The 15,876-nt window shown below is 37.7% G+C and overlaps 3 protein-coding genes across 3 annotated transcripts; 1 reads left to right on the top strand and 2 right to left on the bottom strand.

Annotated features, from left to right (window-relative positions):
* Nucleotides 1-9: 9 nt before the first annotated feature.
* chic2 (cysteine-rich hydrophobic domain 2) lies at nt 10-5,961 on the top strand. Its single transcript, XM_004065713.5, has 6 exons — nt 10-334; nt 2,477-2,531; nt 2,648-2,803; nt 3,465-3,521; nt 3,600-3,659; nt 3,820-5,961. Exons 1-6 carry the CDS (start codon nt 204-206, stop codon nt 3,868-3,870), a joined length of 510 nt encoding a protein of 169 aa, XP_004065761.1. The 5' UTR covers nt 10-203; the 3' UTR covers nt 3,871-5,961.
* A 2,726-nt stretch (nt 5,962-8,687) lies between these two features.
* LOC101159415 (uncharacterized) lies at nt 8,688-11,836 on the bottom strand. Its single transcript, XM_004065714.4, has 6 exons — nt 11,675-11,836; nt 11,452-11,597; nt 11,294-11,355; nt 11,090-11,203; nt 10,211-10,309; nt 8,688-8,987 (listed from the first exon to the last, which is right to left on the bottom strand). The coding sequence occupies exons 1-6, from the start codon at nt 11,789-11,791 to the stop codon at nt 8,830-8,832; spliced, it is 696 nt and encodes a 231-aa protein (XP_004065762.1). The 5' UTR covers nt 11,792-11,836; the 3' UTR covers nt 8,688-8,829.
* Nucleotides 11,837-12,623: 787 nt separating this feature from the next.
* On the bottom strand, nt 12,624-15,466 carry LOC101159643 (uncharacterized). The gene is made up of 6 exons (XM_004065715.5): nt 15,248-15,466; nt 14,461-14,603; nt 13,500-13,561; nt 13,313-13,426; nt 13,133-13,231; nt 12,624-13,063 (listed from the first exon to the last, which is right to left on the bottom strand). The coding sequence occupies exons 1-6, from the start codon at nt 15,362-15,364 to the stop codon at nt 12,939-12,941; spliced, it is 660 nt and encodes a 219-aa protein (XP_004065763.1). The 5' UTR covers nt 15,365-15,466; the 3' UTR covers nt 12,624-12,938.
* Between the last annotated feature and the right edge of the window lie 410 nt (nt 15,467-15,876).

Raw genomic sequence — 15,876 nt, 5'->3', positions numbered from 1 at the left:
GCCCGTCCCTCTTCCGGTGTCGTACGGTTACTGCGGCGGATGTTGATGTTTCGTTTCGGAGCTCGCGTAACGATGTGAACCACTCTCTGTTTTATGACTTTGCTTTCTGATCGCTCGTGTTTTTCCCCGGTTAGCTTTCACTGCTCGTCCCAGCCGTGTCTCTCCCGGTGTCTTTACCGGGAAGTGCGAGGCTGAGCCGTGCGATGATGGAGGACTTTGATGAGATATACGAAGAAGAGGAGGAAGAAGAGGACGAGGACAGGGCCGCAGAGGAACAGCTTCTCAAGTACGCTCCGGACCCGGTGGTGGTACGAGGATCTGGCCACGTCACTGTGTAAGAACCGGCCTAACTGTTGGTGGTCGTGAGGACATTTTTTTTCTTTATTGTTGTCGTGTGGCGATTTGTAGCCGCGGCTTTTATCTAGAAAAGTAAGTGCTAACTGTGTTAGCCGCTAGCTAATACAGCTAAATTGTTAAGCTAACATAATTAAGCGACTATTAGCCAAAATATGTCGATTTAGCTTCGAAAAAGTCCATTTGATAGTTTGTAAAACATTTTGAATTTATCACACAAAATAAGAATAGTTTATTTCAGGCACTGTCAAGTCAGTTGCTGAAAATTGTGAAACTTTAGAAAATACTTGTCATATGTTTGTGTTTACTTACTAGCTAGCAAAATGTACAACAATAACATTGAACATTTGATTAAAGAGAGAAGTCTTTTGCAATATGCAGTTTTTAATAAGGCCATGGCTAACAGAAAATCTAACATTTGTGTTTATATTCAGAACATAGTCCTAAACTGTTGAGTCAAAATACAACATTTCCTGTTGGATTGAAATATTTTTAGTCCTGTTACCAATTTAAACAACAAAAGGTTGCTAACTAGTAAGACATGCTCTGAAAAGTAAGACATTGGAAAAGCTTGCTGAATGGAAAGAACTAAAATATTAGCATTTAGGTTATATGTAAGTGATAATGGCAGACGAAGTGTGGATTATGTATGGGTCATTAGATTTATTGAAAAATGGCTTCCTATAGAGGACAGCTAAAATCATTTTTTAAAAGGAAATTTTAGGAACATTGTCAGATTAGGAAATCAAAGACATTGTTTATTTTTCTTCAGAAAACATCCGTTTTCCCATGAATATCTATATATTTTTAGACTTCTTGATTATATGCTTAACAACAAACATACTGCTGCATTGGCACACAAATGGAAAACAAAGTGTCTTGTGTAAATGACACTTCAGAAATAAGAAAACCACACAGTTTTGATGGTTTTAAAATGTGATCTAAATATATGTCATTAATAGATATAGTTATAATGGTTAGTCCCACTCAAATTATTTTTTATATATTCTAAAAGCGTTCCCAGTGGTCTTTTAGTAATGATTATGCCATTTTTAGACAACAACAAAAACCTTTGTTTTCTAGGACATTTTAGAAATTTGTCTCCGATCTGTGGGTGTGATTGTTGGCATGACCCAATTTCCCATCATCCCTTTGTCTACACTCTTGCATTCTAGCTTACAGTCCCTCACAATACCAACCTAACATTTCTGGTCCAACAAAATTGGCAAGCAATATTGAAGCTATCCAGCTGTATAGTTTAGAACCAGATACCAGCTCAGAAGAAGAAAACAAAGACTTGCATGGATCTAGTCGTCTGCAAGTGGATGCATCATGGAGTTAAGCAGGGAGCTTGTTAACGGCTAACTGTAGCTATAGGTCAAAGCTACAGGCTTTTTCAAATGGCATTTTTTCGTCTGCTCCTGATTCACAACAAATTGAATAAAGAAATACTCAGAAATGCAAATCTAATCTTAATTTTTTTTATATATGTCCTCCATCATGAATAAAGTGCCGCAAAAACATGTTAAAAAACACTAAAAACAGAACTTTCAGCAGAGAGGGGCTTTAATAAATAATAATGGTTATGATGAACGGTTATAAAGAATTAAGTGCAGAACCGGTACGACCGACCGACCCCAAATCTATGAATGTACATAATTATTATTATTGTTAAACTATTTCCACACCTTCTGAGCATTTCTTCTGGAGTGTGTAAATAATTGTACCAGAATGTGACAACCACCGTTTACAGGCATTAGTAGCAGTGTGAGAGCTGTTGTGTTAGTAGTAGTGTGTGTTTGTTGTATGGGTGTCTTAAGTAGTGCGTGTGGGATTTTCAATTTTATGTGAGAGTCTTTGTAGTAGGCGCTGCGTTTAAAACTGTAAACAACGGCTTAAATGGCTCTTTTTAATCCCTTACTGAAGTTAATATTTTAGAAAAGAGTTCACCGTTTCTCGGTTTGAAAGTTACACTTATCGGGTTTCGTTTGCCATTATTTTCTCACATTTATACTTTTGAGTCACAAAGGGGGGTAGTAAGCAATGGAAATTGAGTCCTGGGCATTTCTAGCCTTGGTCGCAGTGTGATTGATACATTTTGATTGTACTTTCTGTCTCACAGGTTTGGACTAAGTAACAAATTTGAGTCCGAATTTCCCTCAGCGCTAACAGGAAAGGTGAGTCATCAATTTTGCGTCATATTTTTGCTCTAATTTCCTTTTAAACTTTGTTTAAATGGGACGGGAAGATGCTAACGTGGATGAGCTTGAATGTGAATTTTGACTCCCCATAGGTGGCACCAGAGGAATTCAAAGCCAGTATATATCGAGTAAACAGCTGTTTAAGGAAGACCCTCCCGGTGAACGTGCGGTGGCTGCTGTGTGGCTGCCTGTGCTGCTGCTGCACGCTGGGCTTCAGTTTGTGGCCCGTAATTTGCCTCAGCAAAAGGGTGAGGAAACCCACAGCCACACTCCTAATCTGTTTAGACCAGGAGTCTTTAACCCATTTGGTCCAGTTTCCTACTGACCAAAACACAGCAAGTCCCACTTCACCATTTAGAAAAATCCACTGTATTTATCATTCTGTCTCCATTTAGTCATTTATTATATATACTATAAAGCTTTTCCATATTTACACTTATTGAATTATAACACTGTCAAATGTTTCTGTTCGTGACATTTTTAATTCCTTTTACTTTTGACAACAGCACATGTAAGTCTCTTTCAAAATAAAATACACCCGTTGTTAAATACGCTCCTCCTGCTGCAGCAGATTAACTTGAATTAAAAATGCAAGAAAACCCAGTCAAACATGCCATTTTCTATCATGACGACTCAAGTGTGCCTTCATCATATTTCTCTTTTTACCCGTGAATACAAAAATTACAACATTAGTGTAGAATCCAATAAAGAAATCCATACTTATGAATGCAGAAGATCAGAATCCGTGCTTTAAGCTTATTCTGACTGTATATTCAACCTATAACCATCATTTTTTTCAGTTATCTGACATGTTAAAAGTCAAAATATGAAAAACTAGTCCCTGACTTCTGGGTCAGACCAAATCCTCACCAAACATGAAATAAACCGAAATAAACGTTTGTCTTCCAGACGAGAAGATCGCTAGAGAAACTTTTGGAGTGGGAAAACGGCAGACTTTACCACAAGGTGTGTGTTGGATGTCTCTGTGTGTTTGTGTATGTGTCATTGTGTAGCTCTGACTTCCTCTGCTGGCTTTGTTTACAGTTGTGTTTGCATTGGAAACTTAGCAAAAGGAAGTGTGAAACAAACAACATGATGGAATTTGTGAGTATATTTGGATCTGCTTTACATCAGGGCACACATTTTAAACAAATCCATTTGGGACAAATCCAAGTAGAACCAACATAAAAGACGTTCCAGCACTTTCAGGATGAAGACTTCCTCTTTGTCATCACTTAGATTCTGCTTCTTTTCCTGCCTGCAGGTGATTCTAATAGAGTTCCTACCTAAGATCCCGATCTTCAGACCAGACTAAAAGGGTTTTGCTCATCTGAAGCCCCCACTGCTGCCCTTCTCTGGCACGGAGCCCCCAGTGGCTATAAAGCAACTGCATTACAACCCCCCCCCCCCCCCCCGAAATACTCCAGTATTTGTGTTTACATAGCCCCCCCTCTTTTCTCTCCAGGCCTCAATTGCACATGGGTTACATAAATCCTTGTTTACAGATCCAGCTATCCTTTTTTTACTGGAGAGAATTCTACAGTTGAGCCTCGATCGTGTTGGTTCACCGTTGACGAGTGCAAACACCCACCCACAGGAGGAAAGACCGTTTCGGAACAGCGTCCAGCTTTGAAACCGGAGAAGGACGTTCACTGCTGAGAGAAGCGACTGGAAAAATTTTTCATTTGTATGAATGTTTGCTAACTTAAGCACACGGCACAGTCAGACCACAGCGAAGCAAATCGCTTCCGCTCCACCAACAAAAAACACAAATCTGTGTTTTTGAGACGAGTTAAATCAAAACAACGGAGACGACCTGCTAACCCCTAATCCAAACTTTTCTCCCAGGAAACCCTTTTGCCTTCTCCCGTCTCTGCACACGTCATTGTGCCCCCCCACCCCCAGACCAGCGACAATCGCACACTCTGACTGCACTGAGCACAGTCTGAGAGGGTCTCTGTGCTGCACAGTTTACGGGCAGTTTGGGTTTCTAACCCTCGTCTCAGTGCTGCTGATGAACCGGCTGCCTGGGAGCCGCTTTCTGTCACGCAGTGGAACTTTTTCAGTTCATACGAGCAAACCACTGGTGATGGGGACAAACCCCAACCCCCCTTCTGTTTTTGGACTTTTTTTATGGATGCAAGTTGATGCTAGTATGTATGTGTGTGTGTGTGTGTGTGTGTGAGAGTGTGTGTGAGTGTGTGTGAGTCTAAATGGTTAAAAACAAACTTGACAAATCAGACATGGAGTCAGAGTCTGTGCTTTAAAGCAGGGTTACTCCTTTCAAATCTCTCCTGGCCATGACCGATTGTGTCCATCTTTAGGTGATTTTATTTTAATTTTAACTGTGCATTTGTTTATATTCACTATTATATCATAAAATAATCTGGTAAAATGTCAACAGCCGCTCACAAAGCCTCACTCCTTCAGAAGATTGGTCTCATTGGTTTCAAAGTTAAGAGTCTCTATACATCAAATTAAATGTATATTTTATGTTTTTCTCTTTTTGCTGCCACTTTTTCATTAATCTGGCAGATAATCGAAATGCAGATAATCCTCTTAGAAATGTGTGGAATCTAAAAAATAACTTTATTAACACAATTCCTGCACCCATGGTTGAAATTGGTACAAAAATACTAACAAAAGAGGCTCCTGATAAATTCAACAATTTCTACAACTAAATCTGTCTGAACAAATGCACAGATCTTACTTTGAGTTATAATTGGACCTTGTTTGTTCCCTTAGCTCTACATCTATACATAAGAGACTGCGGTTCTTCCACATTTGAACTACAGCCGTGTTTCCCGCTGACGGTACAGGTTAGATCATTTTTCAGTTTGGTGTTCTATAGCAAAAAGTGCCATTTTGGTGCCGAGCTGACGCGGAAATTTTTTAAACTCTACTGTCAGCTGGAAATGTGTCTTCGATCATATCGTTTTGTGGTCACTCAGGGGAAATTAAAAATTAAAAAAATCAAATGTAGCATCGAAAGACTTAAATGTCACGTCCACAATCGCACGAGTAAAAACACAACTCCAGGATGGAATAGAGATGAAGGTTTCTTTCTGTTCAAATGGTGATGGAAGCACACACACACACGCACGCACACACCCACACACACACACCAAGCCACACAGACACATGCATCAGTTGATCTGTCACTTTCTGCTCTGTAAATCACAGCACAAAGGCCATATGCATTTATTGGTGGGAGTGCATGATGGATGCAGACACAAACGGTCCTCATAGGTCTGAATAATTCCTGCACAGAACGCGAGTCCTTTTTATATAACCTTGAGAGTTATTTGTGTGAGTGTGTGCGTGCGTGTGGAAAACATGTAAATGACTCATGAACAGATGTATGTACAGTTATAAACTATCAATAAACATTACCATGGGCATCCTTCTCTGCAGCAATTTATATTTTTTCATTTCGGATGAGAAGACAGAAATGAGACGTCAGCAACAGAAATGATTTAATGTGGTGACATTTTAAAATGACTCCCAGCTAATCTAGCTTTCAGTGTTGATGTCTTCAAGGGAAGAGGCAGATAGTTGCATAAAAATCCTGCATTTGGACAAAAAAAATACTAGGAAATTTAAAAATATTTAGAAATGAATGACAAGTGTGTAAAAAAAGAAAAGTTAAGTAAATCAATTGCTTCTTCCCATTCCCTTTCAAGCAGCATTCTAACTCTATTCCATATTTTATTTAATTGATTTATTGTGTTATAAGTGCAAATATATTTATAATTGGATCAATTGTAATTTCAAGAAGATGGCATCTTTAACCCTTGTGCTATCCTAGGCACTTTACCATTGGGAGTTGGGTCATCTAGACCCACTAGACAGTGCTCTGAACCTTTTTTCTTCAATGATTTGTGATCTTCACTGGTGTCCATGGATTACATGAAATCTTTACACCTTTATCCACCTTTGTCATGGTAGGGAGAACACGTCAATGTAAGGGTGGGGTCATCTAAGATAGCACAAGGGTTAAAAATAATAATTTATGAATGAATATCTTAAATAGTTCGCATTTATCTGTGTTTTTTTGTCTTTTTCTTTGCTGAAATTCCCTGAAATAAGCCCAAATTTTAGGTTTAAATGTTTTTTTGAAATTCATCAGATTCAGTGTTGTACAAGTTACTTCTATCACTTTTCAGATTGCTTGTTCAGAGGTAATCCCATGTTTTAATGACTTGTGCTTCTTTATTTTACTTTTTAATACTTGCAGAAGTAAAACATAACTGTTTGAAGTGAAAAAGTTTTGCAAAGAGGGCAACATTTTTACTAATAATGTAGTTTTTTTGGGGTAACAGGAAGCCCAATGTGAGGAACAGCTCTCAGCTTTAGATGGTTTAGTCCAAGATAAAAAGAGAAACTCTATTGAGAAAATGGATTACAGAGATCAAATAGAGAACCTGTAAGGCTCAAACAATAATAAAAGTAGATTTAAATTACTCCACCAAACCTACAACAACAGGAAAGACAAATACTCAATGATTAGAAAAAAATAGGACAGAATACACTTCTTAGAAAAAACAAAGCATTCGTTTGCGGGAATACGTTATATAATTTTACCAAATTGATTTTAACCCTTGTGCTATCTTAGATGACCCCACCCTTGCATTGACGTGTTATTCCTACCATGACAAAGGTGGATAAAGGTGGAAAGATTTCATGTAATCCATGGACACCAGTGAAGATCACAAATCATTGAAGAAGAAAAAAGGTTCAGCGCACTGTCTAGTGGGTCTAGATGACCCAACTCCCAATGTCAAAGTTCCTAGGATAGCACAAGGGTTACAGAGCTTGAAGTGATCAATAACCAGCTAAAGAAGATTTGGTGGCCTTTTTCTAGTCTGGTAACTTCTCACAATCTCAGTGCTGTAACCCTGGTGCTATCCTAGGCACTTTACCATTGGGAGTTGGGTCATCTAGACCCACTACACTAGACAGTGCGCTGAACCTTTTTTCTTCAATGATTTGTGATCTTCACTGGTGTCCATGGATTACATGAAATCTTTCCACCTTTATCCACCTTTGTCATGGTAGGGAGAACACGTCAAAGTAAGGGTGGGGTCATGTAAGATGGCAAAAGGGTTAAACATGTACATTTTAGGCATTTTTTTTGTTGTAATACAAAAGATACTGAACACGTAATGAGTAAAATATTATTAGACTGTATTTGTACCGCACTATTTTGTTGGAGCTTTAAGTCCCTATATGACATTTCTTGGGTGATTAGTTACTCATGAGGGTTTCGAACTCCTGGCCATGATTGAAAACTACCCAACCTTCCTTGAAAAAACTTCAAATTAACTTGAACACATCAACTAAATTAAAAATATCTGATCCAACTCTTTAAAAAATGGTCCGGCTAATTGGAAAAATAAGTGTAAAACAAATGCTGAAGAGCTGCTTAAAGTGGGACAAGAACATCCATTACTGAGGCATAAAGATGTCACAGATTTACAGACTTGGATAATTTTTCACCCAAATAAATGAATAAAAGTTAAATGAGACACAAATATTGTTTCAATTGAAAATCTAGGTTCATAGGCAAGAGCATTTTATTTTCTCTATTCTGTCTGCAGTCAACCCATGACTACCGATCACAGAGACCAATAAACATGAATAAATAATATACAATAAATACATTATAATACATATAAATACATTAAAATGCCTATAAATAGATATATGGACTTAGCTATTCAATTTTAAAATTGACTTTCAAATGTGAAAAAAATGCCGAATTTTTCATCTCTTACAAATGCAGCATACATGTTTTAGAAAGATATTTCCTGGAAATGTATATTTGGGTCAAGGATGTTTATGCAACATGCAGAAGACCAAAGGGATATGAACTCAAAGTAAATCAATTTTGGGGGGGGGGACGAAAACGCTTTACTATCTGGGTCTATTTAATGTCAACACCCTTTTCCTTTTCATCTACCAAAATGTATGATCCAAAGTTCAGATCTGACTGTTTAAATATTTGGATTGTAAAGAGTTATAGAGATAACCTGGGGAACATGCATCATCAGGTGGAGTTGTTTACCCTCAACAAAAAAATAGACAAAACATATGTAGGAAGGTATGAAAATAATCACACAGGAAAAGCAGTTTTTCAAGAAAGATTTTTAAAATTCAGCTGATAGGAATAGTACAACAGGTATGACCCAGAACTATCAAACTAATTTTTATTTAAAACCTTTATTTCTGAATTTTTTTCCCCTTTCGAAACCTGTGGCGTGTTAACTTTGCGTCACTGAGTGGATAACTGTGAAGACCCCATGTCGATGAGTTTCTGCACTTCTGTTTCATTTCTCAAAGTCTTGTCCAGTTGGTCAAAATCCAAGAGGCTCAGCTTGCTGGTCAAATCGACGCTATTTGAGCTGTCGGACGAAGGATCTGGACAAAGTTCTGAGAGGAGAAGAAGAGCAGAGCTTAACAAACACAAGAGACATAATAAGAGCCTTTTCCTGTGTATTTATATTTTCCCTTTTAGTTTCTTTTCCTCAATCGATCAAATATACTTAAATGTGTTAAATTAGGTCACCACAAGATGCATCACGTTGATTTATTTGAGGAGCTACACCCAACACAAAACACAACACATCTTATTATGGCAAAGCAGATCTATCCTTTTTATTTTTTTTAGAAAGACATTCAGACTATTTTGTAAATAAATATATATGTTCAGATGAACTACATGAGAACAGGTTTATGGGAAACTCCTTTTTTTCCTTCCTTTACCCATAAAAATACTATACAACAGTGGTCTGCCCAGCCACATGTCATCATCATCATGATTTATTTTATTTATAAAGCACCTTCCACCACCAGCCAAGGAGACCCAAAGTGCTGTACACGTGGAGAACAAAACCTAAAAGAATTAAAAGTATAAAACCAAACTAAAACATCTTTTTTTTAAACTCTCCAAGAGGGAGACCTCTCCATTTTCGGTAGCAACTGATTTCATAGTTTAGGAACCAAAACAGCAAACTCACGCTCCCCCAAAAACTTACGTTTGGTTCTGGGAACCATTAACACAAACTGGTCAGTGGAACGTTAGGACTCTAGAAGGGAATATTTTAAAAGCAGACTGGAGAGGTAAGAAGGTGTCGTACCTGCCAGGGACTTAAGGACCAGAATTGTAATACAAAGCAAGTATTGCACTGGCAGTCAGTTCAAAGAGACCTAGATCTGTGTTATTCTTGGCCCCCAGAATAAATCTGGCTGCTGTGTTTTGGACATGTGGCTCTGGATCCTGAGGTTTTCATTTTAATAAGTTACTGTAAAGTGGAAAAAAAAGTAAAAAAAAGAAAAAAAGATTTTGACAGAGTTTGGAGCACTTTGTTCCACGGAAAATCAATTAGAAGTCAGATAGCACGACCAGAATTAAGGGCCACCAGAATATGAGACAATTTATTAATTTTTAACAAAGTCAAGGATTTAAAGTGCAAAGAAAATGCACTATGGGTCATTTCTCTTTAAATTTTAAGTATGCCAAAAAAATAATTTGTGTTTATCACAATAACAATAACATACATACAAGTCCTTGTCTTATTTTCTAAAGGTTGAAGTAAAACGTTGTGTTTTTTTTTTAAACTTGTTTAAAAAAAAAAACAATCAGAAGCTCCTACCTTTCTTTGAATCCAGAAAGATGAATTGAGGTAAGTTCAGACACTCTGTCTGCCTTTTAAACTCTTCCTTCTCAGCAGCAGAGACCTCCCTTCTCCTGCCTGGCAGACAGAAATGGGGTCAAAAACAAGCTCAACGTCTCCCCAAACCTGATTGTGAGGTTTTAAATAAATGAGAAGAATGTAAAATGATGGGAGGAACCATCTCAAGTTCTCCTTAGTGTGGTAGTTAAAAGAAAATACACAGAATTTACCATTTCTATTTAGAATCACACCAAGTTGATAAATGTGCAGTTTTTACTGAACTCCTGCCTACATTTGTTTATTGATTTTTTGTTTTTTTTTTGGTCTGGCATTCATTTACATGAACTGGTAGGTTTAACATGTTGCATTGCCATTTAGTATTATTTTTTTCACAGCTGTAATGTCTTGTCTGGCACTTTCAAACTCAAACCTATACCAGCTCAGTGGCCTCAATCGGGCCTTAGAGTAGTTTGTCCATGTTGGCTCTAAAACCTATGGAAGAAAACATTTTAACATCAAGCAATTTGTTATTTTTAAAAGCCTTGCCGCAGAGTTTTGAACGAGTTGCAGACATTTTCAAGTTTTTGTTAATTACAAAAATCTGAATGAGAAGAAATTACAGCATGATTAATCATCTCCAGGTCAGACGTTCCTCAGATGGTACAGAGAACAACAGAACCCCTGAGTTTCTGGCACTCGCCCGGACAGAGGAGCTCAGGGAGAGTTATTTTATTTTCTGGGGAGAACAACAGCCTCCACCTTTCTACAAAGCATTTCTTCATTTCCCAGACAGAAAGATCTAGGAAATAAAGGAAGAATGACAGTAAGAAGGGAAAGAGTAGACAACTTAGTTCTTACTGAGAAACTGGAGGTTGGAGTACAAGCTTCCTCCAAAGCTGAAGTTTGAGTTAAAAACAAGACAGTCAGGACAGCTGGTCCTCAACAGAACAGTCCTGCTTTTGATTGGATACACTGAGGATTGAGATGTACAAAAAAATACAATTAAAATGGCTATTTTAAAATATGTATTTTATGTTTTAATCTCTGTTCAGAGCTACTCACCCATGTGAAAAGCGTTGTTTCTCAGTGTATAACTTGATGACACACGCGTGCAAATACCAAATCTTCAAAAAAAAAAAGAATAGCTTAGATTGAATACAAAACACAAAAAAATGTGGGATTACCTTTAAAAACAAAATACAAAGGAGCATGAAAATTACGATTTTTGGATCTGAGTAAACATGATGCTGTCTTCCTGGTCAGCTGCAGTGAGGTTTAACCAGACAGAGTCCACAAACATCTTTGTCATCAAAGCCGATGAGGGTACGTCGGTGCTCTCTCCTATAAACACCCATTTTCCGAGTATCTAAAACAGACATCACTGACTGTGAACATAGAAACCAAAACTCCCTGAAAGTCCATCAGCTATACAGATGTTTTTACCTCCTCCCTTGCTGGGAGGTGGAGATGCTGCACCAGTTCTTCACAGTTGCTCACAGGAGCCGACTGTCCTGCAGACAGCAGACAGATCACAGCCAAAGCAACACCAATCAGCTCCATGATGGCTGAACCACAGTTTGTGTGGTCGAGCCTTTTGAGGCCTTTTAAAGCACGGAGACTCAGCAAACACTGTTTACTGTGGTGTTGAAATATTCTTGTTGCAGAGGGGGGGAAAGGTCAGCAGCGGCAGGGGGGAAAAAACAAAGAAAATTGAGGTTTTTTCTCAATTAAGAAATATTTGTATTTTTACTAAAAAATAGAATCAAAGTGACAATATTGAAATGTAAGTCTAACTTTTTGAGGTGGTTAAAAATCTTGATTTGAACAGTCAAGGAAAATATGTAAATTTATGAACAAAAACCATTCAGACAATGAAAGAAAGCTTTGTGAAATATAAACCTCTTCATAAACCAAAAAAATAACCGCTGTTTATTGGCTGACGTGCTTCTTCTTTTGGTTAGTCGTATTTATCAAATCCAACAATAAAACTAAAAGTTGCTGTGCATTTAACAAAGCTGAAAATTGATGCCAATACTTCAAACCCTTCAGTGCCTTTTTCCTGCATTTATTTATTATTTATTTATTAAAAATGACAGAGAATAAAAATAACTGCCATAAGCGATTTGTATTTTGATAAAATATCACGTATATTAACGTTGAAATGTTTCCTAAATTTGCAAAGTTGGGTAAAATGTTGATTCTTTTTTTGTTGTTGATTCTTTTTACTTTTGCCTGTTAATGATCAGAACGGCGCTCTGTCTCTCTCTTGTGGCCTCTTACAGAAGTGCATCCTAAAGATCTGCAAATTCAACATATTTGTGATATGGTGTCTCACATTTAAAAAAAAAGAAAATGATGAAAAAGAATTAGTAAATATAAGAGACAGAAAATATTATTTTGTAAATATTTTATTGAACTTAAAAATTTTTCTTACACTTAAACTAAAATGTATGGTTTTCATACATTTCAAGATTTAGAACAAGTTCATGAGGATTTTTACAAAATAAATTTGAACAGAAAAATGTCTCATTTTAGTTAAAATCAGGGTTGACAATTTCTGCTGGTGTTTGGCTCTCTGTCACATGAATATGAGGGACATGGGATTCCCTGATTTTTTGTAAAAATGATTGCTGGGCCGCCTTACGGGTTCATTTACTTGAACTTTTCGTGTGTCCGACACCGAGGGAAAGTCAAATGTAATGCACCCTCAGTTCACAAAAAAATCAAAAACAGCATCCAGGAATCTGGCCACACGTTGTCCGGTCTTGGCCTCCAACAAGGAGTTCAGGGCACTCAGGCCGTCAGAGCGAGGGATGTTGTCGGGACACATTTCTGCGTGCACACATGTGAGTTAGAAACACAACAGCTGTGTGGACACGAGCAAAGTGCTGAGAGTCTCACCGTGGTTTGGATCTAAAATGATGGGAGGAACCATCTCAAGACATTCTGCTTGTTCCCTTAACATCTCCAGAGCAGCAGGCGGGACATTTCTGCTCCTACCTAGAAATCCAGATGTTTACAAGAATGACTGTCATAAAATTGATTGGCTGAGTGTTAAATCGTTGAATGTATGTCTCTTACTAAACATTAGAAGGCTGGTAAATTCATCGGGCCCAGAAACAATTTCCTCAGCAGCAACCAGACAGTCTGGGCACTCAGTTGGCAGATAGATTTCCTTCAGATAGAACGGTTTCTCTGTGTTCAAAACCGGGGAGCAGAGTGAAAGGCAGGATCCACAGCTTTAAACAAAGGTCTATTTTTCACTTACCAATAACCATTGTGCTGTTTTCAAAAATTACATCATATGATATGCTGGAACACTGGCCAACCCTGGAAATAAAATGTAAAACTATATGTAAAATAATCAATTTTTTTCCGTTTATTTTATTTAAAAAAAAAAAGCTCTAAATCGTCCCAAGCTGTCTTTTAAAAATTAATATAAGACACAGTTTCATGGCAGACCTTAATTAAAAATGTTTTATTTTAGAAAATGTATTCTTAATGTAACATTTTTACCTGAAAAAGGCTATACCATCTTAATTTGAATAAAAAAACGTAGTATTAAACCAAAAAGTCCAACAACGTCTTGATCTATAGCCAGATTTGTTTACTTATTACACATCAAAATTTCTTATTTTGACATATTTGACATATTTTCCAAAAACCAAACTTCCGTCTCTCAGAGACTCTTATATTAAAGACCCACTCGAATGAAAATGGTGTTTTTAACCCTTGTGCTATCTTAGATGACCCCACCCTTACTTTGACATGTTCTCCCTACCATGACAAAGGTAGAAAGATTTCATGTAATCCATGGACACCAGTGAAGATCACAAATCATTGAAGAAAAAAGGTTCAGAGCACTGTCTAGTGGGTCTAGATGACCCAACTCCCAATGGTAAAGTGCCTAGGATAGCACAAGGATTAACACATTCTTGTAGAATTCTTCATAAATAACATTAAGCTCTATTCGCGTTTGAGCATTTCTTCATTCAACTTGTGAATTAGGAGCAGACACATGAAAGCTTGTAGGTGTGATGCAGGACCTACTACGGCCAGTCCCCAAGCTCCATGTCAAGTTAATTAAACAAAAACGGCTAAAATTTCAAGTTTCCTGTGTATTATTTTATCTGTTTTGCTAAAACTCTGTTGGCAATTTAGCAGGAAATGTCTAGTTTTGCTTTAAAATCCTCTGGTCTGCAGTACGAGGAAGAAGCTGTTTAGTTTACATCTTCTGCGTCTGGACGAGGTTGAGGACGTTGCTTTGGGAGGTGACAGTCAGGTTCAACCAGGCGCTGGACATCATGTGGGCCAGGGAGCGGCTTCCTGGGATGTTGGAGCTCCCCCCAATGTAAATCCATTTACCCAGCATCTGAGGAACACGCACACACACACACAACCCACCCACACGCACGCACAGACACACACACACACACACACACACAAAGGTGAAGCTCAGAGAATACATTTCATAGTATGACAGAAAACAGAAACAGAGGAGAAAGCGTCTAAACACTTGGAAATACCTGGAAAACTAATTTTGCACGCATAATACTAATTTGAGGGAACAATTGTTTTAATGTCACGTCCAGGGTTGCTTGAAAAGAAGTGGGAGGGAGAGAATTTATATAACCCCACCACTACTATGCTTTACTGTTTTTATCTAGTTATCACAATCCGGTTCTTCCAGAGTTTTAATATATCTGTGGCTGGTAATTATATCAAATAACAAGGATGAAGGAACTTTTAATTAAACTAAAATTAAAAAAAATTATAAAAAAATAATATATATATATCGTACCATAGATAAAAAATTACCAGGGGTGTAATAATTAATCGATATTAATTGATTTCTATTCCTATCGTTATTGGAAAAAACCTTTTGGATTGAGACACTGTAGGTTTGTTTTACTATAACATAAAAAGGTTACCGTAAATGTCTTTTCTCCTTTAACTTCAGCTGGTAAAAATTGAATCAGAAAAAGGTTTTGTGGCTGAAAGAAGAAAGTCACTTACCTCTTCATTACTGACGGCGATTGGTTTTAGCAGACTGTCACACCTGTTGCTCTCAGAAGCAGAGCGTCCCAGAGGGAGGAGGCAGCTCAGCCACACCAGCACGGCAACACACTTCATCTTCTGATCTCTTTATCCTGGCTTTCTTCCTGGAGCTCTTGTGCATTTCACCTGGGTTCTCCACATAGTCATTTAGCTTCTGATGCAACCACAGCAAACAAATCAACAGCCAACAGAGAAAGAACGGAGCAGACTTTGCTCCTGTTTTGGGTTGATCTGATCACATGGACTTGAGTGCACTGCAGAGGCTGTTATGCTTTTAGAACATTGTGTTTTTTAGTAATTCACTGATTTATATCAACTAGGCCATTCATTTAACTGTATTTTTATTCACACTAGTTGCAGGAAGATAAAAAACAGAAATGAGTTCTCCTAAAACTATAATTGTAGCCAGTTTAAAGTACCACCAAACCAAGGATGACTTAGCAACAAAGGCCTTTACTGTGGAGGCATTAAATACTGGTCGTTGTGTCACTTCTACAGCTGTGAAGACAGTCGGGGCTTAAAAACATCTGCAGGAAAGCTCTGCAACTCTTCTGTTGATCGTTATGAAACCAAAGATTGATTTTGAA

The sequence above is a fragment of the Oryzias latipes genome, chromosome 1, assembly GCF_053564925.1.
Source record: "Oryzias latipes strain Hd-rR chromosome 1, Olatipes_Hd-rR_3.1".
NCBI lineage: Eukaryota > Metazoa > Chordata > Actinopteri > Beloniformes > Adrianichthyidae > Oryzias > Oryzias latipes.
Note: the sequence above shows the minus strand (reverse complement) of the source record. Positions and strands in the feature narration are given on the sequence as shown.